At 51.7% G+C, this 25,623-nt stretch overlaps 1 protein-coding gene across 5 annotated transcripts in view; it reads right to left on the bottom strand.

The window, feature by feature from the left end:
• rangrf (RAN guanine nucleotide release factor) overlaps window positions 1–25,623 on the bottom strand; it is a 66,795-nt gene that overhangs the window by 3,157 nt on the left and 38,015 nt on the right. For 4 of the 5 annotated variants that reach the window (XM_072493522.1, XM_072493526.1, XM_072493521.1 and 1 more), the window contains exons 2-4: window positions 12,392–12,532; window positions 11,118–11,234; window positions 1,617–1,779 (exon numbers count right to left, since the gene is read on the bottom strand). In XM_072493522.1, coding sequence (XP_072349623.1) covers window positions 1,617–1,779; window positions 11,118–11,234; window positions 12,392–12,477 — 366 coding nt within the window. In that variant the 5' untranslated portion in view covers window positions 12,478–12,532. The remainder of the gene's footprint in view (window positions 1–1,616; window positions 1,780–11,117; window positions 11,235–12,391; window positions 12,533–25,623) is intronic. The other variant, XM_072493525.1, reaches the window with a different exon arrangement.

Below are 25,623 nucleotides of genomic sequence, written 5' to 3'. Positions count from 1 at the left end.
CTCAATTTACACCCATTCAAATAATAATCTGCCGTCCTATTTTGGTACCGAAGCGGATAACCTCACATTTATCTGCATTATACTGCATCTGCCCTGCATGCGCCCACTCACTCAGCCTGTCCAAATCCCGCTGAAGAATCTCTGTATCCTCCTCGCAGCTCACCCTCCCACCCAACTGTGTATCCTCTGCGAATTTGGAGATGATACATTTTGTATTCTGACCAGTCTCTGAGCTCCAGATTCTCTTGCGCATTGCGCCCCCCCCCCCCCCCCCCCCCCCTCCCCCTCCCCTCCCTCCCACCGATTCCCATCACTCCCCCATTGGCAGCCATGCTACCTGGGGTGAGCTCTGAGCCCTGACCTCTGGGATTCCCTCCCTAAACCTCTCCGACTCCCTTTCTCTCCCTCTCTCCTTTAAGACGCTCCTCGAGGGGAGGCGGTGGCCTCACGGTATCCTCACTGGACTAGCAATCCAGAGACCCCGGGTAACGCTCGAGCGTCCCGAGTTCGAATCCCGCCACGGCCGAAGGTGAAATTTGAATTCAGTAAAAATCTGGAATTAAGAGTCTAGCGATGACGATGAAACCATTGCCAATTGTCGCTAAAAACCCATCTGGTTTCACTGATGTCCTTTAGGGAAGGAAATCTGCCGTCCTTACCCGGTCTAGCCTACACGTGCCTCCAGACCCCCAGTGATGTGATAGATTCTCAGCTGCCCGCCTCTGAAAAGGGCCTAGCGAGACGCTCACCTATCCCGTCACTTTGAACGATTTCTGCACTTTTAACCCCCTTTCCCGGCACCCCCTTGGACCTGCGCCCCATTCTCTGTTAAGAGGTGTCCAAATGAGTTCCACTCCTCCCCCCCCCCCCCGCCCCCGGCCTCGGTGAACCTCCTTTCTGTAAACAATATTCCATTAGCCATCTCTCCGTAAAGCAAGTGAATGGTTAAATCAATGATTAGCTCACCTCTATGGCCCCTTAATCGCAGCTTCAGCGGATTGGAGCTTCAGGCAGCAGGAATGGCGATTCTATCTCTGCAGAAAATACTCTGCAGGGCTGTGGGGAAAGGACGGGAGGGTGGGCGCAGAGGGAGTGGGGTTTGCTTTAGCGCAGAGCTCTCCGAACTGCCTCTTCCTGTGGGATACAATCACACCAGATGGCAAGGCCGTTCGGCTGGTCGATGGCGGAGGGGCGCTTGCTACGCAACAGCCACTTCCCACGGGAGCCCAGGCCTCGCGGGACATTAGTTGGCCAGGAATGACACTTGAGGCCTTCCTGCCAACGCTGGGGAGACCAAAGACCAAGCGTCTCCTATTCATGGCTTCAATTAAGCACCTAGATCGGTGAAACCTTGGGTTCAAATGCATACAGAGAGTATGTCGGCTGAAGCTGTGATTAAGGGGTCGTAAAGGTGAGGTCATCTTTGATTTAACCATTTGCTTATTTTACAGAGAGATGGCTCATGGATTATTGTTTATAGACAGGAAGCTCCCTGGAGTGTAGATAATTAATGAGGGAGTGGTGTTTAGTCCGAGCTAAGCAGGTCATTGGACATGTTAGTGGGATGCAGATGATGAATCAACTCATGCGCAGTGGTCCGGCTGTTATCTACTCACCTGCTCGTTGAATTTGGCCACCTGCTGCCTGCCGGAGAGGAACCAGGCGCTGCTGGGATCCTGCAGAGCAATCTGGTCACCGCCGAAGGGCTCCACACTAAAGATCTCGGTGCCCTCCACTCCCGTTGCGTCGTTGCTGCTCGTGATATCAGCAAAGTGGTACCTGGCGACAGAAAGCGCCGTTGAATCCGCCCACATTGACATAGCGCCGTTCACATCCCAACCTGCTTCACAGGCACGATACCAGACAAGGAGGGGTTACAGCAGGCGACCAAAGGTTTGCCCCAATCGCAGTACAGCAAAAGAAAATCCACCCAATCCCAGTCCAGACTGAATTCCACCCAATCCTGGTCCAGTAAGACGGAATTCCACCCAATCCAGCAAGGGATAATTCAACCCAATGTGCTGAATGTGGTAAATTGCGATAAATTACATTTTGTTGCAGTAAACTTATTACAATCCTTGGGTTCAAATGCGTACAGGTACGTCTGCTAAAGCAGTGATTAAGGGGTCGTAAAGGTGAGGTGATCATTGGCTTTAACCATTTACGTATTTCTAGAGAGATGGTTAATGGAATATTGTTTATGTTTTTGGAGATTCCCAGGGATGCAGATAATTAATGAGGAAGGGATAGCGAGTCCTAGTTAAGCAGGTCATGGACATCTTAGTGGAATACAGATGAGATAATTGGGGCAGCACGATAGCACAGTGGTTAGCACTGTTGCTTCACAGCGCCAGGGTCCCAGGTTCGATTCCCGGCTTGGGTCACTATCTGTGCGGAGTCTGCACGATCTCCCCGTGTGTGCGTGGGTTTCCTCCGGGTGCTCCGGTTTCCTCCCACAAATCCGGAAAGATATGCTGTTAGGTAATTGGGACATTTTGAATTCTCCCTCAGTGTGCTTGAACAGGCGCCAGAGTGTGGCGACTAGGGGATTTTCACAGTCACTTCATTGCAATGTTAATGTAAGCCTACTTGTGACAATAAAGATTCTAATTAATGGGAGAAGCCAGGTCCATCTGTAGTTTTGCCATAGGGTTTGAGTCTAACAAGACAGAAGGATTTTCAGGTTGTTCCTGAAAGGGTCTCTCTCCAAAGGTCTGTGCAGAGATCAGCAAGCAAACCTGATTGCTAACTTTATTTATGAGGAGATTTTGATTTGGATTGGGTTGCTCAGTTCGAATATACATAGTGACAGATGTAGACAGTGAGTAAAAGTTTCTCGTTTTATTTAAGAGCTGTTTAACTGTTAATTGTAAAGCCAATTCTTTGATGTTAATGTGGCCAATTCTGTGTTTAAATTAAAGATTGTTTTAACATAAAAGATACCTCTTGGTTACAGTTCTCACTCCTGGGGGTGTAGGAACATTTCCTCAGTTTACAAATTACAAATAGTTTGGGGTTTCTCATGCAATATCCCAACACCAATCACAGTCCAGCAAGGGAGGATCCGAGCCAATCACAGTCCAGCAAGGGAGGATCCCAGCCAATCACAGTCCAGCAACGGATGATCACAGCCAATCACTGTCCAGCAAGGAGAATCCCAGCCAATCACAGTCCAGCAAGAGAGAATCCCAGCCAATCACAGTCCAGCAAGGGATACTTCCAGCCAATCTCAGTCCAGCAAGAGAGGATCCCAGCCAATCACAGTCCAGCAAGGGATACTTCCAGCCAATCTCAGTCCAGCAAGAGAGGATCCCAGCCAATCACAGTCCAGCAAGGGTGGATCCCAGCCAATCACAGTCCAGCAAGGGAGGATCCCAGCCAATCACAGTCCAGCAAGGGAGGATCCCAGCCAATCACAGTCCAGCAAGAGAGAATCCCAGCCAATCACAGTCCAGCAAGGGTGGATCCCAGCCAATCACAGTCCAGCAAGGGAGGATCCCAGCCAATCACAGTCCAGCAAGGGAGGATCACAGCCAATCACAGTCCAGCAAGGGAGGGTCACAGCCAATCACAGTCCAGCAAGGGAGGATCACAGCCAATCACAGCCCAGCAAAGGGAGAATCCCAGCCAATCAGTCCAGCAAGAGAGAATCCCAGCCAATCACAGTCCAGCAAAAGGGAGAATCCCAGCCAATCACAGTCCAGCAAAGGGAGGATCATAGCCAATCACAGTCCAGCAAGGGAGGATTCCAGCCAATCACAGTCCAGCAAGGGAGGATCCCAGCCAATCACAGCCCAGCAAAGGGAGAATCCCAGCCAATCAGTCCAGCAAGAGAGAATCCCAGCCAATCACAGTCCAGCAAAAGGGAGAATCCCAGCCAATCACAGTCCAGCAAAGGGAGGATCATAGCCAATCACAGTCCAGCAAGGGAGGATTCCAGCCAATCACAGTCCAGCAAGGGAGGATCCCAGCCAATCACAGTCCAGCAAAAGGGAGAATCCCAGCCAATCACAGTCCAGCAAGGGAGGATCCCAGCCAATCACAGTCCAGCAAAGGGAGAATCCCAGCCAATCACAGTCCAGCAAGAGAGAATTCCAGCCAATCACAGTCCAGCAAGGGTGGATCCCAGCCAATCACAGTCCAGCAAGAGAGAATTCCAGCCAATCACAGTCCAGCAAGGGTGGATCCCAGCCAATCACAGTCCAGCAAGGGAGGATCACAGCCAATCACAGTCCAGCAAGAGAGAATCCCAGCCAATCACAGTCCAGCAAAAGGGAGAATCCCAGCCAATCACAGTCCAGCAAGAGAGAATTCCAGCCAATCACAGTCCAGCAAGGGTGGATCCCAGCCAATCACAGTCCAGCAAGGGAGGATCACAGCCAATCACAGTCCAGCAAAAGGGAGAATCCCAGCCAATCACAGTCCAGCAAGGGAGGATCACAGCCAATCACAGTCCAGCAAAAGGGAGAATCCCAGCCAATCACAGTCCAGCAAGGGAGGATTCCAGCCAATCACAGTCCAGCAAGGGAGGATCCCAGCCAATCACAGTCCATCAGGGGATAGTTCCCGCCAATCACAGTCCAGCTAGGGCGAATCCCAGCCAATCACAGACAAGCTAGGGAGAATCCCAGCCAATCACAGTCCAGCAAAGGGAGGATCATAGCCAATCACAGTCCAGCAAGGGAGGATTCCAGCCAATCACAGTCCAGCAAAGGGAGAAGCCCAGCCAATCACTGTCCAGCAAAGGGAGAAGCCCAGCCAATCACAGTCCAGCAAAGGGAGAAGCCCAGCCAATCACAGTCCAGCAAAGGGAGAAGCCCAGCCAATCACAGTCCAGTAAAGGGAGAAGCCCAGCCAATCACAGTCCAGCGAGGGATACATCCAGCCAATGACCGTCCAGCAAGAGAGAATCCCAGCCAACCACAATCCAGCAAAGGGAGAATCCCAGCCAATCACAGTCCAGCAAAGGGAGAATCCCAGCCAATCACAGTCCAGCAAGAGAGAATCCCAGCCAATCACAGTCCAGCAAGGGATACTTCCAGCCAATCAGAATTCAGCAAAGGATACTTCCAGCCAATCAGAGTCCAGCAAGAGAGAATCCCAACCAATCGCAGTCCAGCAAGGGTTACTTCCAGCCAATCACAGTCCAGTAAGGGAGAATCCCAGCCAAACAAAGTCCAGAAAAGGAGGATCCCAGCCAATCACAGTCCAGCAAGAGGGAATCCCAGCCAATCACAGTGCAGCAAAGGGAGGATCCCAGCCAATCACAGTCCAGCAAAGGGAAGATCCCAGCCAATCACAGTCCAGCAAAGGGAAGATCCCAGCCAATCACAGTCCAGCAAAGGGAGAAGCCCAGCCAATCATAGTCCAGCAAGGGAGAATCCCAACCAATCACAGTCCAGCAAAGGGAGGATCCCAGCCAATCACAGTCCAGCAAAGGGAGGATCCCAGCCAATCACAGTCCAGCAAAGGGAGGGTCCCAGCCAATCACAGTCCAGCAAGGGAGAATCCCCAGCCAATTACAGTCCAGCAAGGGGGGGTGGGCGCGGGAGCAATAGGTCAGAAGGTGAGAGCATTGAGGGAGAACTAGGGAATAGGGACAGTGTGGCTCTGAGGCAGAGCAGACGGGGAGAAGTTGCTGAACACAGCGGGTCTGGTGGCCTGAAGTGCATATGTTTTAATGCAAGGAGCATTACGGGTAAGGCAGATGAACTTAGAGCTTGGATTAGTACTTGGAACTATGATGTTGTTGCCATTACAGAGACCTGGTTGAGGGAAGGGCAGAATCGGCAGCTAAACGTTCCAGGATTTAGATGTTTCAGGCGGGATAGAGGGGGATGTAAAAGGGGAGACGGAGTTGCGCTACTTGTTCGGGAGAATATCACAGCTATACTGCGAGAGGACACCTCAGAGGGCAGTGAGGCTATATGGGTAGAGATCAGGAATAAGAAGGGTGCAGTCACAATGTTGGGGGTATACTACAGGCCTCCCAACAGCCAGCGGGAGATAGAGGAGCAGATAGGTAGACAGATTTTGGAAAAGAGTAAAAACAACAGGGTTGTGGTGATGGGAGACTTCAACTTCCCCAATATTGACTGGGACTCACTTAGTGCCAGGGGCTTAGACGGGGCGGAGTTTGTAAGGAGCATCCAGGAGGGCTTCTTAAAACAATATGTAAACAGTCCAACTAGGGAAGGGGCGGTACTGGACCTGGTATTGGGGAATGAGCCCGGCCAGGTGGTAGATGTTTCAGTAGGGGAGCATTTCGGTAACAGTGACCACAATTCAGTAAGTTTTAAAGTACTGGTGGACAAGGATAAGAGTGGTCCGAGGATGAATGTGCTAAATTGGGGGAAGGCTAATTATAACAATATTAGGCGGGAACTGAAGAACATAGATTGGGGGCGGATGTTTGAGGGCAAATCAACATCTGACATGTGGGAGACTTTCAAGTGTCAGTTGAAAGGAATACAGGACAGGCATGTTCCTGTGAGGAAGAAAGATAAATACGGCAATTTTCGGGAACCTTGGATGACGAGTGATATTGTAGGCCTCGTCAAAAAGAAAAAGGTGGCATTTGTCAGGGCTAAAAGGCTGGGAACAGACGAAGCCTGTGTGGCATATAAGGAAAGTAGGAAGGAACTTAAGCAAGGAGTCAGGAGGGCTAGAAGGGGTCATGAAAAGTCATTGGCAAATAGGGTTAAGGAAAATCCCAAGGCTTTTTACACGTACATAAAAAGCAAGAGGGTAGCCAGGGAAAGGGTTGGCCCACTGAAGGATAGGCAAGGGAATCTATGTGTGGAGCCAGAGGAAATGGGCGAGGTACTAAATGAATACTTTGCATCAGTATTCACCAAAGAGAAGGAATTGGTAGATGTTGAGTCTGGAGAAGGGGGTGTAGATAGCCTGGGTCACGTTGTGATCCAAAAAGACGAGGTGTTGGGTGTCTTAAAAAATATTAAGGTAGATAAGTCCCCAGGGCCTGATGGGATCTACCCCAGAATACTGAAGGAGGCTGGAGAGGAAATTGCTGAGGCCTTGACAGAAATCTTTGGATCCTCGCTGTCTTCAGGGGATGTCCCGGAGGACTGGAGAATAGCCAATGTTGTTCCTCTGTTTAAGAAGGGTAGCAAGGATAATCCCGGGAACTACAGGCCGGTGAGCCTTACTTCAGTGGTAGGGAAATTACTGGAAAGAATTCTTCGAGACAGGATCTACTCCCATTTGGAAGCAAATGGACGTATTAGTGAGAGGCAGCACGGTTTTGTGAAGGGGAGGTCGTGTCTCACTAACTTGATAGAGTTTTTCGAGGAGGTCACTAAGATGATTGATGCAGGTAGGGCAGTAGATGTTGTCTATATGGACTTCAGTAAGGCCTTTGACAAGGTCCCTCATGGTAGACTAGTACAAAAGGTGAAGTCACACGGGATCAGGGGTGAACTGGCAAGGTGGATACAGAACTGGCTAGGCCATAGAAGGCAGAGGGTAGCAATGGAGGGATGCTTTTCTAATTGGAGGGCTGTGACCAGTGGTGTTCCACAGGGATCAATACTGGGACCTTTGCTGTTTGTAGTATATATAAATGATTTGGAGGAAAATGTAACTGGTCTGATTAGTAAGTTTGCAGACGACACAAAGGTTGGTGGAATTGCGGATAGCGATGAGGACTGTCAGAGGATACAGCAGGATTTAGATTGTCTGGAGACTTGGGCGGAGAGATGGCAGATGGAGTTTAATCCGGACAAATGTGAGGTAATGCATTTTGGAAGGGCTAATGCAGGTAGGGAATATACAGTGAATGGTAGAACCCTCAAGGGTATTGAAAGTCAAAGAGATCTAGGAGTACAGGTCCACAGGTCATTGAAAGGGGCAACACAGGTGGAGAAGGTAGTCAAGAAGGCATACGGCATGCTTGCCTTCATTGGCCGGGGCATTGAGTATAAGAATTGGCAAGTCATGTTGCAGCTGTATAGAACCTTAGTTAGGCCACACTTGGAGTATAGTGTTCAATTCTGGTCGCCACACTACCAGAAGGATGTGGAGGCTTTCGAGAGGGTGCAGAAGAGATTTACCAGAATTTTGCCTGGTATGGAGGGCATAAGCTATGAGGAGCGATTGAATAAACTCGGTTTGTTCTCACTGGAACGAAGGAGGTTGAGGGGCGACCTGATAGAGGTATACAAAATTATGAGGGGCATAGACAGAGTGGATAGTCAGAGGCTTTTCCCCAGGGAAGAGGGGTCAATTACAAGGGGGCATAGGTTAAGGTGAGAGGGGCAAGGTTTAGAGTAGATGTACGAGGCAAGTTTTTTACACAGAGGGTAGTGGGTGCCTGGAACTCACTACCGGAGGAGGTAGTGGAAGCAGGGACGATAGGGACATTTAAGGGGCATCTTGACAAATATATGAATAGGATGGGAATAGAAGGATACGGACCCAGGAAGTGTAGAAGATTGTAGTTTAGTCGGGCAGCATGGTCGGCACGGGCTTGGAGGGCCGAAGGGCCTGTTCCTGTGCTGTACATTTCTTTGTTCTTTGTCCAGCAAAGGGAGAATCCCAGCCAATCACAGTCCAGCAAAGGGAAGATCCCAGCCAATCACAGTCCAGCAAAGGGAAGATCCCAGCCAATCACAGTCCAGCAAAGGGAGAAGCCCAGCCAATCGTACATCTACTCTAAACCTTGCCCCTCTCACCTTAAACCTATGCCCCCTAGTAATTGACCCCTCTACCCAGGGGAAAAGCCTCTGACTATCCACTCTGTCTATGCCCCTCATAATTTTGTATACCTCTATCAGGTCGCCCCTCAACCTCCTTCGTTCCAGTGAGAACAAACCGAGTTTATTCAACCGCTCCTCATAGCTAATGCCCTCCATACCAGGCAACATTCTGGTAAATCTCTTCTGCACCCTCTCTAAAGCCTCCACATCCTTCTGGTAGTGTGGCGACCAGAATTGAACACTAGACTCCAAGTGTGGCCTAACTAAGGTTCTATACAGCTGTAACATAGAACATAGAACGATACAGCGCAGTACAGGCCCTTCGGCCCACGATGTTGCACCGAAACAAAAGCCATCTAACCTACACTATGCCATTATCATCCATATGTTTATCCAATAAACTTTTAAATGCCCTCAATGTTGGCGAATTCACTACTGTTGCAAGTAGGGCATTCCACGGCCTCACTACTCTTTGCGTAAAGAACCTACCTCTGACCTCTGTCCTATCTCTATTACCCCTCAGTTTAAAGCTATGTCCCCTCGTGCTAGCCATTTCCATCCGCGGGAGAAGGCTCTCACTGTCCACCCTATCTAACCCCCTGATCATTTTGTATGCCTCTATTAAATCTCCTCTTAACCTTCTTCTCTCCAACGAAAACAACCTCAAGTCCATCAGCCTTTCCTCATAAGATTTTCTCTCCATACCAGGCAACATCCTGGTAAATCTCCTCTGCACCCGCTCCAAAGCCTCCACGTCCTTCCTATAATGCGGTGACCAGAACTGTACGCAATACTCCAAATGCGGCCGTACCAGAGTTCTGTACAGCTGCAACATGACCTCCCGACTCCGGAACTCAATCCCTCTACCAATAAAGGCCAACACTCCATAGGCCTTCTTCACAACCCTATCAACCTGGGTGGCAACTTTCAGGGATCTATGTACATGGACACCTAGATCCCTCTGCTCATCCACACTTCCAAGAACTTTACCATTAGCCAAATATTCCGCATTCCTGTTATTCTTTCCAAAGTGAATCACCTCACACTTCTCTCCATTAAACTCCATTTGCCACCTCTCAGCCCAGCTCTGCAGCTTATCTATATCCCTCTGTAACCTGCTACATCCTTCCACACTGTCGACAACACCACCGACTTTAGAGTCGTCTGCAAATTTACTCACCCATCCTTCTGCGCCTTCCTCTAGGTCATTGATAAAAATGACAAACAGCAACGGCCCCAGAACAGATCCTTGTGGTACGCCACTTGTAACTGAACTCCATTCTGAACATTTCCCATCAACCACCACCCTCTGTGAACCTTATATGTGAACTATAGAACCTTAGTTAGGCCACACTTGGAGTACAGTGTTCAATTCTGGTCGCCACACTACCAGAAGGATGTGGAGGCTTTAGAGAGGGCGCAGAAGAGATTTACCAGAATGTTGCCTGGTATGGAGGGCATTAGCAATGAGGAGCGGTTGAATAAACTCGGTTTGTTCTCACTGGAACGAAGGAGGTTGAGGGGCGACCTGATAGAGGTCTACAAAATTATGAGGGGCATAGACAGAGTGGATAGTCAGAGGCTTTTCCCCAGGGTAGAGGGGTCAATTACTAGGGGGCATAGGTTTAAGGTGAGAGGGGCAAGGTTTAGAGTAGATGTACGAGGCAAGTTTTTTACGCAGAGGGTAGTGGGTGCCTGGAGGAGGTGGTGGAGGAGGTGGTGGAAGCAGGGACGATAGTGACATTTAAGGGGCATCTTGACAAATACATGAATAGGATGGGAATAGAGGGATACGGACCCAGGAAGTGTAGAAGATTGTAGTTTAGACGGGCAGCATGGTCGGCACAGGCTTGGAGGGCCGAAGGGCCTGTTCCTGTGCTGTACTTTGTTCTTCAATATACTTTAATTGTCTCAGTGAAGTTTAAGAAATAGTCTTTAATAACTGCGACGTGGGTCTGGGGTTTCACTGGTCCCGACATTCCGAAACAGAACAAAACCAGCCACCCCCCAACGAACCGGTGTTCCAAGTTGGGAATATCCTCGCGGAGAACATCAGAGTGCTTCTGCAATCAGAGTCCAGCGAGGGAGAATTCCGCCCTCTCCCAGTCCGGAAAGCACCACGCGATCATCCCCCATCCCACGATTAACAGACAAACACGTCACCGCCTTGCCAATGAACTTGGCAAATCCCAGCTCGGCGTTCCTGGTTGGCTGTCGGAATGTCTCCGAGGACACCAGGGACCTTGCAAGCCACCTCCCTCTGCAGCATGGCTGCTGTACGTCCCGGGACGCCTCCAGCTCTCTCCGAGGTTTCCCCCCCCCCCCCCCCAGCCATGCCCCCTCCCTTCCCACACGCCGCTCCCCCCCCGGATTAATCCCGACGGCAGCTTGCGGACTGACCTGGCTGCCTCCTGATCGGGAACCTGAATCTGGTGTTCCAGGAGCTCGATGACGATGCTCTGATCGGTCCCACTGTGAACAAACACCTCCTGGTTGTCCGGGATCTCACGGATATCACTGGCGAGGAATCGGTAACACACGGCGACGTTTCAACACTCAATTCTGTATTTACGCTTCATGCTTTTTAGAGAAATGGATGTTCATTCTGGGGTTTCAGCCCAGCATTTATTACCCATCCCTAATTGCCCCTCGAGAAGGTGGTGGGTGAGCCGCCTTCTTGAACCCGCTGCAGTCCCTGTGGTGTAGGTACACCCACTGTGCTGTTAGGGAGGGAGTTCCAGGGTGTTGCCCCGGCGACAGTGAAGGAACGGCCGATATATTTCCCAGTCGGGGTGGGGAGTGACTCGGAGGGGAACCTCCAGGTGGTGGGGTTCCCAGGTATCTGCTGCTCTTGTCCTTCTAGATGGTAGAGGGGGTGGGTTTGGAAGGTGCTGTCTGAGGAGCCTTGGTGAGTCGCTGCAGTGCATCTTGTAGACGGGACACACGGCTGTCACTGTGCGTCGGGGGGGGGGGGGGGGGGGGGGGGAGTGAATGTTTGTGGAAGGGGGAGCCAATCAAGCGGGGCTGCTTTGTCCTGGATGGTGTCGAGCTTCTCGAGTGTTGTTGGAGCTGCGCTCATCCAGGCAAGTGGAGAGTATTCCCTCACACTCCTGACTTGTGCCTTGTAGATGGTGGAGAGGCTTTGGGGGGGGGGGTCAGGAGGTGAGTTACCCTCCGCAGGATTCCCAGCCTCTGACCTGCCCTGGTAGCCACAGCACTTATACGGCATTGGCCCTCTCCCAAGGATGAGGTTGGGGGAACCTAAAGTCAAGGTGGGAGCTCCCCCCTCCTGACATCTACCCAGGCCAGAGGGTCCGAGTCGGGACAGGGGCTTGGCTGTGGATCGGGATCAGCCGCGATGCCCTCCATGGCCAATCAGCCAGCTGGCACACGCCGTCCAGGCTCACAAATGGAAAATGGGCTGGGGTGATTCCCCGAGGACCTTGATGAGGAATGGGGGGGGGGGGGGGGGGGTGGAGGAGATGGGGGGGTTGGAAAGGCAAAGAGGGGCTTCTTATGGGACGACAAAGTGGAAATCAGACCAGGGCAGGGGGGGAGGGGGCTCGATTCAGGTCACAGGGTAGAGGGGGGGGGGGGGGGGGGGGGGGAGAACATGCAAACAGGCAGCGGGCGACCACCTCGTTTTTAACCGCCTTAATAATGATAATAATTACCTGACGTCTATGGAATGAGGGGGGATGATGGCGGAGAAGGATCCACCAAAGAGCGGGCGAGAGAGGGGCTCGGCGTTGGTCACCATCTCCTGGAGCGAGGGAGGGGTTTCTCAGCACAGGCTCGGCCCGGCGTGGATGTAACTGAAAAGAGACGGACACGCTGATCATCCTTTTCCAAACCTGCGCCCTCGTCGGCTCAAACTGTGCAATGACTCTCACAACAATTTATACCGGCGGCAAAGAGGTGAAGATTGGACGGTGGGGCGATTCTGATTGGCTGAGGTGTTGCCATGGAGGAAGCAGCGGGACAGACTTGTTAAACCCTCACCAAACACTCCCAGGACAGGTACAGCACGGGGTTAGATACAGAGTAAAGCTCCCTCTACACTGTCCCCAACAAACACTCCCAGGACAGGTACAGCACAGGGTTAGATACAGAGTAAAGCTCCCTCTACACTGTCCCCATCAAACACTCCCAGGACAGGTACAGCACGGGGTTAGATACAGAGTAAAGCTCCCTCTACACTGTCCCCATCAAACACTAGCAGGACAGGTACAGCACGGGGTTAGATACAGAGTAAAGCTCCCTCTACACTGTCCCCATCAAACACTCCCAGGACAGGTACAGCACGGGGTTAGGTACAGAGTAAAGCTCTCTCTACACTGTCCCCATCAAACACTCCCAGGACAGGTACAGCACGGGGTTAGATACAGAGTAAAGCTCCCGCTACACTGTCCCCATCAAACACTCTCAGGACAGGTACAGCACGGGGTTAGATACAGAGTAAAGCTCCCTCTACACTGTCCCCATCAAACACTCCCAGGACAGGTACAGCACGGGATTAGATACAGAGTAAAGCTCCCTCTACACTGTCCCCATCAAACACTCCCAGGACAGGTACAGCACGGGGTTAGATACAGAGTAAAGCTCCCTCTACACTGTCCCCATCAAACACTCCCAGGACAGGTACAGCACGGGGTTAGATACAGAGTAAAGCTCCCTCTTCACTGTCCCCATCAAACACTCCCAGGACAGGTACAGCACGGGGTTAGATACCGAGTAAAGCTCCCTCTACACTGTCCCCATCAAACACTCCCAGGACAGGTACAGCACGGGGTTAGATACCGAGTAAAGCTCCCTCTACACTGTCCCCATCAAACACTCACAGGACAGGTACAGCACGGGGTTAGATACAGAGTAAAGCTTTCTCTACACTGTCCCCATCAAACACTCCCAGGACAGGTACAGCACGGGGTTAGATACTGAGTAAAGCTCCCTCTACACTGTCCCCATCAAACACTCCCAGGACAGGTACAGCACGGGGTTAGGTACAGAGTAAAGCTCCCTCTACACTGTCCCCATCAAACACTCCCAGGACAGGTACAGCACGGGGTTAGGTACAGAGTAAAGCTCCCTCTACACTGTGCCCATCAAACACTCCCAGGACTGGTACAGCACGGGGTTAGATACTGAGGAAAGCTCCCTCTACACTGTCCCCATCAAACACTCCCAGGACAGGTACAGCACGGGGTTAGGTACAGAGTAAAGCTCCCTCTACACTGTCCCCATCAAACACTCCCAGGACTGGTACAGCACGGGGATAGATACAGAGTAAAGCTCCCTCTACACTGTCCCCATAAAACACTCCCAGGACAGGTACAGCACGGGGTTAGATCCAGAGTAAAACTCCCTCTACACTGTCCCCATCAAACACTCCCAGGACAGGTACAGCACGGGGTTAGATACAGAGTAAAGCTCCCTCTACACTCTCCCCATAAAACACTCCCAGGACAGGTACAGCACGGGGTTAGATCCAGAGTAAAACTCCCTCTACACTGTCCCCATCAAACACTCCCAGGACACGTACAGCACGGTGTTAGATACAGAGTAAAGCTCCCTCTACACTGTCCCCATCAAACACCCCCAGGACAGGTACAGCACGGGGATAGATACAGAGTAAAGCTCCCTCTACACTGTCTCCATCAAACACTCCCAGGACAGGTACAGCACGGGGTTAGATCCAGAGTAAAGCTCCCTCTACACTGTCCCCATCGCACACTCCCAGGACAGGTACAGCACGGGGTTAGATACAGAGTAAAGCTCCCACTACACTGTCCCCATCAAACACTCCCAGGACGTGTACAGCACGGGGTTAGATCCAGAGTAAAGCTCCCTCTACACTGTCCCCATCAAACACTCCCAGGACAGGTACAGCACGGGGTTAGATACTGAGTAAAGCTCCCTCTACACTGTCCCCATCAAACACTCCCAGGACAGGTACAGCACGGGGTTAGGTACAGAGTAAAGCTCCCTCTACACTGTCCCCATCAAACACTCCCAGGACAGGTACAGCACGGGGTTAGGTACAGAGTAAAGCTCCCTCTACACTGTGCCCATCAAACACTCCCAGGACTGGTACAGCACGGGGTTAGATACTGAGGAAAGCTCCCTCTACACTGTCCCCATCAAACACTCCCAGGACAGGTACAGCACGGGGTTAGGTACAGAGTAAAGCTCCCTCTACACTGTCCCCATCAAACACTCCCAGGACTGGTACAGCACGGGGATAGATACAGAGTAAAGCTCCCTCTACACTGTCCCCATAAAACACTCCCAGGACAGGTACAGCACGGGGTTAGATCCAGAGTAAAACTCCCTCTACACTGTCCCCATCAAACACTCCCAGGACAGGTACAGCACGGGGTTAGATACAGAGTAAAGCTCCCTCTACACTCTCCCCATAAAACACTCCCAGGACAGGTACAGCACGGGGTTAGATCCAGAGTAAAACTCCCTCTACACTGTCCCCATCAAACACTCCCAGGACACGTACAGCACGGTGTTAGATACAGAGTAAAGCTCCCTCTACACTGTCCCCATCAAACACCCCCAGGACAGGTACAGCACGGGGATAGATACAGAGTAAAGCTCCCTCTACACTGTCTCCATCAAACACTCCCAGGACAGGTACAGCACGGGGTTAGATCCAGAGTAAAGCTCCCTCTACACTGTCCCCATCGCACACTCCCAGGACAGGTACAGCACGGGGTTAGATACAGAGTAAAGCTCCCACTACACTGTCCCCATCAAACACTCCCAGGACGTGTACAGCACGGGGTTAGATCCAGAGTAAAGCTCCCTCTACACTGTTCCCACCAAACACTCCCAGGACAGGTACAGCACGGGGTTAGATACAGAGTAAAGCTCCCTCTACACTGTCCCCATCAAACACTCCCAGGACAGGTACAGCACAGGGTTAGATACAGAGTAAAGCTCCCTCTACACTGTCCCCATCAAACACTCCCAGGACAGGTAGAGCACGGGGTTAGATACAGAGTAAAGCTCCCTCTACACTGTCCCCATCGCACACTCCCAGGACAGGTACAGCACGGGGTTAGATACAGAGTAAAGCTCCCACTACACTGTCCCCATCAAACACTCCCAGGACGCGTACAGCACGGGGTTAGATCCAGAGTAAAACTCCCTCTACACTGTCCCCATCAAACACTCCCAGGACACGTACAGCACAGTGTTAGATACAGAGTAAAGCTCCCTCTACACTGTCCCCATCAAACACCCCCAGGACAGGTACAGCACGGGGTTAGATACAGACTAAAGCTCCCTCTACACTGTCCCCATCAAACACCCCCAGGACAGGTACAGCTCGGGATTAGATACAGAGTAAAGCTCCCTCTACACTGTCCCCATCAAACACTCCCAGGACAGGTACAGCACGGGGTTAGATAGAGAGTGAAGCTCCCTCTTCACTGACACCATCAAACACTCCCAGGACAGGAACAGCACGGGGTTAGATACAGAGTAAAGCTCCCTCTACACTGTCCCCATCAAACACTCCCAGGACAGGTACAGCACGGGGTTAGGTACAGAGTAAAGCTCCCTCTACACTGTCCCCATCAAACACTCCCAGGACAGGTACAGCACGGTGTTAGATACAGAGTAAAGCTCCCTCTACACTGTCCCCATCAAACACCCCCAGGACAGGTACAGCACGGGATTAGATACAGAGTAAAGCTCCCTCTACACTGTCCCCATCAAACACGCCCAGGACAGGTACAGCACGGGGTTAGATAGAGAGTAAAGCTCCCTCTACACTGTCCCCAACAAACACTCCCAGGACAGGTACAGCACGGGGTTAGATACTGAGTAAAGCTCCCTCTACACTGTCCCCATCAAACACTCCCAGGACAGGTACAGCACGGGGTTAGGTACAGAGTAAAGCTCCCTCTACACTGTCCCCATCAAACACTCCCAGGACAGGTACAGCACGGGGTTAGATACTGAGTAAAGCTCCCTCTACACTGTCCCCATCAAACACTCCCAGGACAGGTACAGCACGGGGTTAGGTACAGAGTAAAGCTCCCTCTACACTGTCCCCATCAAACACTCCCAGGACAGGTACAGCACGGGGTTAGATACAGAGTAAAGCTCCCTCTACACTGTCCCCATCAAACACTCCCAGGACAGACACAGCACGGTGTTAGATACAGAGTAAAGCTCCCTCTACACTGTCCCAATTAAACACTCCCAGGACAGACACAGCACAGGGTTAGATACAGAGTAAAGCTCCCTCTACACTGTCCCCATCAAACACTCCCAGGACAGGTACAGCACGGGGTTAGATACAGAGTAAAGCTCCCTCTACACTGCCCCCATCAAACACTCCCAGGACAGGTACAGCACGGGGTTAGATACAGAGTAAAGCTCCCTCTACACTGTCCCCATCAAACACTCCCAGGACAGGTACAGCACGGGGTTAGATACAGAGTAAAGCTCCCTCTACACTGTCCTCACCAAACACTCCCAGGACAGGTACAGCACGGGGTTAGATACAGAGTAAAGCTCCCTCTACACTGTCCCCATCAAACACTCCCAGGACAGGTACAGCACAGGGTTAGATACAGAGTAAAGCTCCCTCTACACTGTCCCCATCAAACACTCCCAGGACAGGTACATCACGGGGTTAGATACAGAGTAAAGCTCCCTCTACACTGTCCCCATCAAACACTCCCAGGACAGGTACAGCACGGGGTTAGATACAGAGTAAAGCTCCCTCTACACTGTCCGCATCAAACACTCCCAGGACAGGTACAGCACGGGGTTAGATACAGAGTAAAGCTCCCTCTACACTGTCCCCATTAAACACTCCCAGGAGAGGTACAGCACGGGGTTAGATACAGAGTAAAGCTCCCTCTACACTGTCCCCATCAAACACTCCCAGGACAGGTACAGCACGGGGTTAGATACCGAGTAAAGCTCCCTCTACACTGTCCCCATCAAACACTCACAGGACAGGTACAGCACGGGGTTAGATACAGAGTAAAGCTCTCTCTACACTGTCCCCATCAAACACTCCCAGGACAGGTACAGCACGGGGTTAGATACTGAGTAAAGCTCCCTCTACACTGTCCCCATCAAACACTCCCAGGACAGGTACAGCACGGGGTTAGGTACAGAGTAAAGCTCCCTCTACACTGTCCCCATCAAACACTCCCAGGACAGGTACAGCACGGGGTTAGGTACAGAGTAAAGCTCCCTCTACACTGTGCCCATCAAACACTCCCAGCACTGGTACAGCACGGGGTTAGATACTGAGGAAAGCTCCCTCTACACTGTCCCCATCAAACACTCCCAGGACAGGTACAGCACGGGGTTAGGTACAGAGTAAAGCTCCCTCTACACTGTCCCCATCAAACACTCCCAGGACTGGTACAGCACGGGGATAGATACAGAGTAAAGCTCCCTCTACACTGTCCCCATAAAACACTCCCAGGACAGGTACAGCACGGGGTTAGATCCAGAGTAAAACTCCCTCTACACTGTCCCCATCAAACACTCCCAGGACAGGTACAGCACGGGGTTAGATACAGAGTAAAGCTCCCTCTACACTCTCCCCATAAAACACTCCCAGGACAGGTACAGCACGGGGTTAGATCCAGAGTAAAACTCCCTCTACACTGTCCCCATCAAACACTCCCAGGACACGTACAGCACGGTGTTAGATACAGAGTAAAGCTCCCTCTACACTGTCCCCATCAAACACCCCCAGGACAGGTACAGCACGGGGATAGATACAGAGTAAAGCTCCCTCTACACTGTCTCCATCAAACACTCCCAGGACAGGTACAGCACGGGGTTAGATCCAGAGTAAAGCTCCCTCTACACTGTCCCCATCGCACACTCCCAGGACAGGTACAGCACGGGGTTAGATACAGAGTAAAGCTCCCACTACACTGTCCCCATCAAACACTCCCAGGACGTGTACAGCACGGGGTTAGATCCAGAGTAAAGCTCCCTCTACACTGTCCCCATCAAACACTCCCAGGACAGGTACAGCACGGGGTTAGATACTGAGTAAAGCTCCCTCTACACTGTCCCCATCAAACACTCCCAGGACAGGTACAGCACGGGGTTAGGTACAGAGTAAAGCTCCCTCTACACTGTCCCCATCAAACACTCCCAGGACAGGTACAGCACGGGGTTAGGTACAGAGTAAAGCTCCCTCTACACTGTGCCCATCAAACACTCCCAGGACTGGTACAGCACGGGGTTAGATACTGAGGAAAGCTCCCTCTACACTGTCCCCATCAAACACTCCCAGGACAGGTACAGCACGGGGTTAGGTACAGAGTAAAGCTCCCTCTACACTGTCCCCATCAAACACTCCCAGGACTGGTACAGCACGGGGATAGATACAGAGTAAAGCTCCCTCTACACTGTCCCCATAAAACACTCCCAGGACAGGTACAGCACGGGGTTAGATCCAGAGTAAAACTCCCTCTACACTGTCCCCATCAAACACTCCCAGGACAGGTACAGCACGGGGTTAGATACAGAGTAAAGCTCCCTCTACACTCTCCCCATAAAACACTCCCAGGACAGGTACAGCACGGGGTTAGATCCAGAGTAAAACTCCCTCTACACTGTCCCCATCAAACACTCCCAGGACACGTACAGCACGGTGTTAGATACAGAGTAAAGCTCCCTCTACACTGTCCCCATCAAACACCCCCAGGACAGGTACAGCACGGGGATAGATACAGAGTAAAGCTCCCTCTACACTGTCTCCATCAAACACTCCCAGGACAGGTACAGCACGGGGTTAGATCCAGAGTAAAGCTCCCTCTACACTGTCCCCATCGCACACTCCCAGGACAGGTACAGCACGGGGTTAGATACAGAGTAAAGCTCCCACTACACTGTCCCCATCAAACACTCCCAGGACGTGTACAGCACGGGGTTAGATCCAGAGTAAAGCTCCCTCTACACTGTTCCCACCAAACACTCCCAGGACAGGTACAGCACGGGGTTAGATACAGAGTAAAGCTCCCTCTACACTGTCCCCATCAAACACTCCCAGGACAGGTACAGCACAGGGTTAGATACAGAGTAAAACTCCCTCTACACTGTCCCCATCAAACACTCCCAGGACATGTACAGCACAGTGTTAGATACAGAGTAAAGCTCCCTCTACACTGTCCCCATCAAACACCCCCAGGACAGGTACAGCACGGGGTTAGATACAGACTAAAGCTCCCTCTACACTGTCCCCATCAAACACCCCCAGGACAGGTACAGCACGGGATTAGATACAGAGTAAAGCTCCCTCTACACTGTCCCCATCAAACACTCCCAGGACAGGTACAGCACGGGGTTAGATAGAGAGTAAAGCTCCCTCTTCACTGACACCATCAAACACTCCCAGGACAGGTACAGCACGGGGTTAGATACAGAGTAAAGCTCCCTCTACACTGTCCCCAACAAACACTCCCAGGACAGGTACAGCACGGGGTTAGATACTGAGTAAAGCTCCCTCTACACTGTCCCCATCAAACACTCCCAGGACAGGTACAGCACGGGGTAAGGTACAGAGTAAAGCTCCCTCTACACTGTCCCCATCAAACACTCCCAGGACAGGTACAGCACGGGGTTAGATACTGAGTAAAGCTCCCTCTACACTGTCCCCATCAAACACTCCCAGGACAGGTACAGCACGGGGTTAGGTACAGAGTAAAGCTCCCTCTACACTGTCCCCATCAAACACTCCCAGGACTGGTACAGCACGGGGATAGATACAGAGTAAAGCTCCCTCTACACTGTCCCCATAAAACACTCCCAGGACAGGTACAGCACGGGGTTAGATCCAGAGTAAAACTCCCTCTACACTGTCCCCATCAAACACTCCCAGGACAGGTACAGCACGGGGTTAGATAGAGAGTAAAGCTCCCTCTACACTGTCCCCATCAAACACTCCCAGGACAGGTACAGCACGGGGATAGATACAGAGTAAAGCTCCCTCTACAGTGTCTCCATCAAACACTCCCAGGACAGGTACAGCACGGGGTTAGATCCAGAGTAAAGCTCCCTCTACACTGTCCCCATCGCACACTCCCAGGACAGGTACAGCACGGGGTTAGATACAGAGTAAAGCTCCCACTACACTGTCCCCATCAAACACTCCCAGGACGTGTACAGCACGGGGTTAGATCCAGAGTAAAACTCCCTCTACACTGTCCCCATCAAACACTCCCAGGACACGTACAGCACAGTGTTAGATACAGAGTAAAGCTCCCTCTACACTGTCCCCATCAAACACCCCCAGGACAGGTACAGCACGGGGTTAGATACAGACTAAAGCTCCCTCTACACTGTCCCCATCAAACACCCCCAGGACAGGTACAGCTCGGGATTAGATACAGAGTAAAGCTCCCTCTACACTGTCCCCATCAAACACTCCCAGGACAGGTACAGCACGGGGTTAGATAGAGAGTGAAGCTCCCTCTTCACTGACACCATCAAACACTCCCAGGACAGGAACAGCACGGGGTTAGATACAGAGTAAAGCTCCCTCTACACTGTCCCCATCAAACACTCCCAGGACAGGTACAGCACGGGGTTAGGTACAGAGTAAAGCTCCCTCTACACTGTCCCCATCAAACACTCCCAGGACAGGTACAGCACGGTGTTAGATACAGAGTAAAGCTCCCTCTACACTGTCCCCATCAAACACTCCCAGGACAGGTAGAGCACGGGGGTAGATACAGAGTAAAGCTCCCTCTACACTGTTCCCATCAAACACTCCCAGGACAGGTACAGCACGGGGTTAGATACAGAGTAAAGCTCCCTCTACACTGTCCCCATCAAACACTCCCAGGACAGGTACAGCACGGGGTTAGATACAGAGTAAAGCTCCCTCTACACTGTCCACATCAAACACTCCCAGGACAGGTATAGCACGGGGTTAGATAGAGAGTAAAGCTCCCTCTTCACTGACACCATCAAACACTCCCAGGACAGGTACAGCACGCGGTTAGATACAGAGTAAAGCTCCCTCTACACTGTCCCCATCAAACACTCCCAGGACAGGTACAGCACGGGGTTAGATACAGAGTAAAGCTCCCTCTACACTGTCCCCATCAAACACTCCCAGGACAGGTACAGCATGGTGTTAGATACAGAGTAAAGCTCCCTCTACACTGTCCCCATCAAACACTCCCAGGACAGGTACAGCACGGGGTTAGATAGAGAGTAAAGCTCCCTCTTCACTGACACCATCAAACACTCCCAGGACAGGTACAGCACGGGGTTAGATACAGAGTAAAGCTCCCTCTACACTGTCCCCAACAAACACTCCCAGGACAGGTACAGCACGGGGTTAGATACTGAGTAAAGCTCCCTCTACACTGTCCCCATCAAACACTCCCAGGACAGGTACAGCACGGGGTTAGGTACAGAGTAAAGCTCCCTCTACACTGTCCCCATCAAACACTCCCAGGACAGGTACAGCACGGGGTTAGATACTGAGTAAAGCTCCCTCTACACTGTCCCCATCAAACACTCCCAGGACAGGTACAGCACGGGGTTAGGTACAGAGTAAAGCTCCCTCTACACTGTCCCCATCAAACACTCCCAGGACTGGTACAGCACGGGGATAGATACAGAGTAAAGCTCCCTCTACACTGTCCCCATAAAACACTCCCAGGACAGGTACAGCACGGGGTTAGATCCAGAGTAAAACTCCCTCTACACTGTCCCCATCAAACACTCCCAGGACAGGTACAGCACGGGGTTAGATACAGAGTAAAGCTCCCTCTACACTGTCCCCATCAAACACTCCCAGGACAGGTACAGCACGGGGATAGATACAGAGTAAAGCTCCCTCTACACTGTCTCCATCAAACACTCCCAGGACAGGTACAGCACGGGGTTAGATCCAGAGTAAAGCTCCCTCTACACTGTCCCCATCGCACACTCCCAGGACAGGTACAGCACGGGGTTAGATACAGAGTAAAGCTCCCACTACACTGTCCCCATCAAACACTCCCAGGACGTGTACAGCACGGGGTTAGATCCAGAGTAAAACTCCCTCTACACTGTCCCCATCAAACACTCCCAGGACAGGTACAGCTCGGGATTAGATACAGAGTAAAGCTCCCTCTACACTGTCCCCATCAAACACTCCCAGGACAGGTACAGCACGGGGTTAGATAGAGAGTAAAGCTCCCTCTTCACTGACACCATCAAACACTCCCAGGACAGGAACAGCACGGGGTTAGATACAGAGTAAAGCTCCCTCTACACTGTCCCCATCAAACACTCCCAGGACAGGTACAGCACGGGGTTAGGTACAGAGTAAAGCTCCCTCTACACTGTCCCCATCAAACACTCCCAGGACAGGTACAGCACGGTGTTAGATACAGAGTAAAGCTCCCTCTACACTGTCCCCATCAAACACTCCCAGGACAGGTAGAGCACGGGGGTAGATACAGAGTAAAGCTCCCTCTACACTGTTCCCATCAAACACTCCCAGGACAGGTACAGCACGGGGTTAGATACAGAGTAAAGCTCCCTCTACACTGTCCCCATCAAACACTCCCAGGACAGGTACAGCACGGGGTTAGATACAGAGTAAAGCTCCCTCTACACTGTCCACATCAAACACTCCCAGGACAGGTATAGCACGGGGTTAGATAGAGAGTAAAGCTCCCTCTTCACTGACACCATCAAACACTCCCAGGACAGGTACAGCACGCGGTTAGATACAGAGTAAAGCTCCCTCTACACTGTCCCCATCAAACACTCCCAGGACAGGTACAGCACGGGGTTAGATACAGAGTAAAGCTCCCTCTACACTGTCCCCATCAAACACTCCCAGGACAGGTACAGCATGGTGTTAGATACAGAGTAAAGCTCCCTCTACACTGTCCCCATCAAACACTCCCAGGACGGGGAGAGCACGGGGTTAGATACAGAGTAAAGCTCCCCCTACACTGTCCCCATCAAACACTCCCAGGACAGGTACAGCACGGGGTTAGATACAGAGTAAAGCTCCCTCTACACTGTCCCCATCAAACACTCACAGGACAGGTACAGCACGGGGTTAGATACAGAGTAAAGCTCCCTCTACACTGTCCCCATCAAACAATCCCAGGACAGGTACAGCACGGGGTTAGATACAGAGTAAAGCTCCCTCTACACTGTCCCCATCAAACACTCCCAGGACAGGTACATCACGGGGTTAGATACAGAGTAAAGCTCCCTCTACACTGTCCCCATCAAACACTCCCAGGACAGGTACAGCACGGGGTTAGATACAGAGTAAAGCTCCCTCTACACTGTCCCCATTCAAACACTCCCAGGACAGGTACAGCACAGGGTTAGATACAGAGTAAAGCTCCCTCTACACTGTCCGCATCAAACACTCCCAGGACAGGTACAGCACGGGGTTAGATACAGAGTAAAGCTCCCTCTACACTGTCCCCATTAAACACTCCCAGGAGAGGTACAGCACGGGGTTAGATACAGAGTAAAGCTCCCTCTACACTGTCCCCATCAAACACTCCCAGGACAGGTACAGCACGGGGTTAGATACCGAGTAAAGCTCCCTCTACACTGTCCCCATCAAACACTCACAGGACAGGTACAGCACGGGGTTAGATACAGAGTAAAGCTCTCTCTACACTGTCCCCATCAAACACTCCCAGGACAGGTACAGCACGGGGTTAGATACTGAGTAAAGCTCCCTCTACACTGTCCCCATCAAACACTCCCAGGACAGGTACAGCACGGGGTTAGGTACAGAGTAAAGCTCCCTCTACACTGTCCCCATCAAACACTCCCAGGACAGGTACAGCACGGGGTTAGGTACAGAGTAAAGCTCCCTCTACACTGTGCCCATCAAACACTCCCAGGACTGGTACAGCACGGGGTTAGATACTGAGGAAAGCTCCCTCTACACTGTCCCCATCAAACACTCCCAGGACAGGTACAGCACGGGGTTAGGTACAGAGTAAAGCTCCCTCTACACTGTCCCCATCAAACACTCCCAGGACTGGTACAGCACGGGATAGATACAGAGTAAAGCTCCCTCTACACTGTCCCCATAAAACACTCCCAGGACAGGTACAGCACGGGGTTAGATCCAGAGTAAAACTCCCTCTACACTGTCCCCATCAAACACTCCCAGGACAGGTACAGCACGGGGTTAGATACAGAGTAAAGCTCCCTCTACACTCTCCCCATAAAACACTCCCAGGACAGGTACAGCACGGGGTTAGATCCAGAGTAAAACTCCCTCTACACTGTCCCCATCAAACACTCCCAGGACACGTACAGCACGGTGTTAGATACAGAGTAAAGCTCCCTCTACACTGACCCATCAAACACCCCCAGGACAGGTACAGCACGGGGATAGATACAGAGTAAAGCTCCCTCTACACTGTCTCCATCAAACACTCCCAGGACAGGTACAGCACGGGGTTAGATCCAGAGTAAAGCTCCCTCTACACTGTCCCCATCGCACACTCCCAGGACAGATACAGCACGGCGTTAGATACAGAGTAAAGCTCCCACTACACTGTCCCCATCAAACACTCCCAGGACGTGTACAGCACGGGGTTAGATCCAGAGTAAAGCTCCCTCTACACTGTCCCCATCAAACACTCCCAGGACAGGTACAGCACGGGGTTAGATACTGAGTAAAGCTCCCTCTACACTGTCCCCATCAAACACTCCCAGGACAGGTACAGCACGGGGTTAGGTACAGAGTAAAGCTCCCTCTACACTGTCCCCATCAAACACTCCCAGGACAGGTACAGCACGGGGTTAGGTACAGAGTAAAGCTCCCTCTACACTGTGCCCATCAAACACTCCCAGGACTGGTACAGCACGGGGTTAGATACTGAGGAAAGCTCCCTCTACACTGTCCCCATCA

This window comes from Scyliorhinus torazame, chromosome 31 (assembly GCF_047496885.1).
Source record: "Scyliorhinus torazame isolate Kashiwa2021f chromosome 31, sScyTor2.1, whole genome shotgun sequence".
Taxonomy (NCBI): domain Eukaryota; kingdom Metazoa; phylum Chordata; class Chondrichthyes; order Carcharhiniformes; family Scyliorhinidae; genus Scyliorhinus; species Scyliorhinus torazame.
Note: the sequence above shows the minus strand (reverse complement) of the source record. Positions and strands in the feature narration are given on the sequence as shown.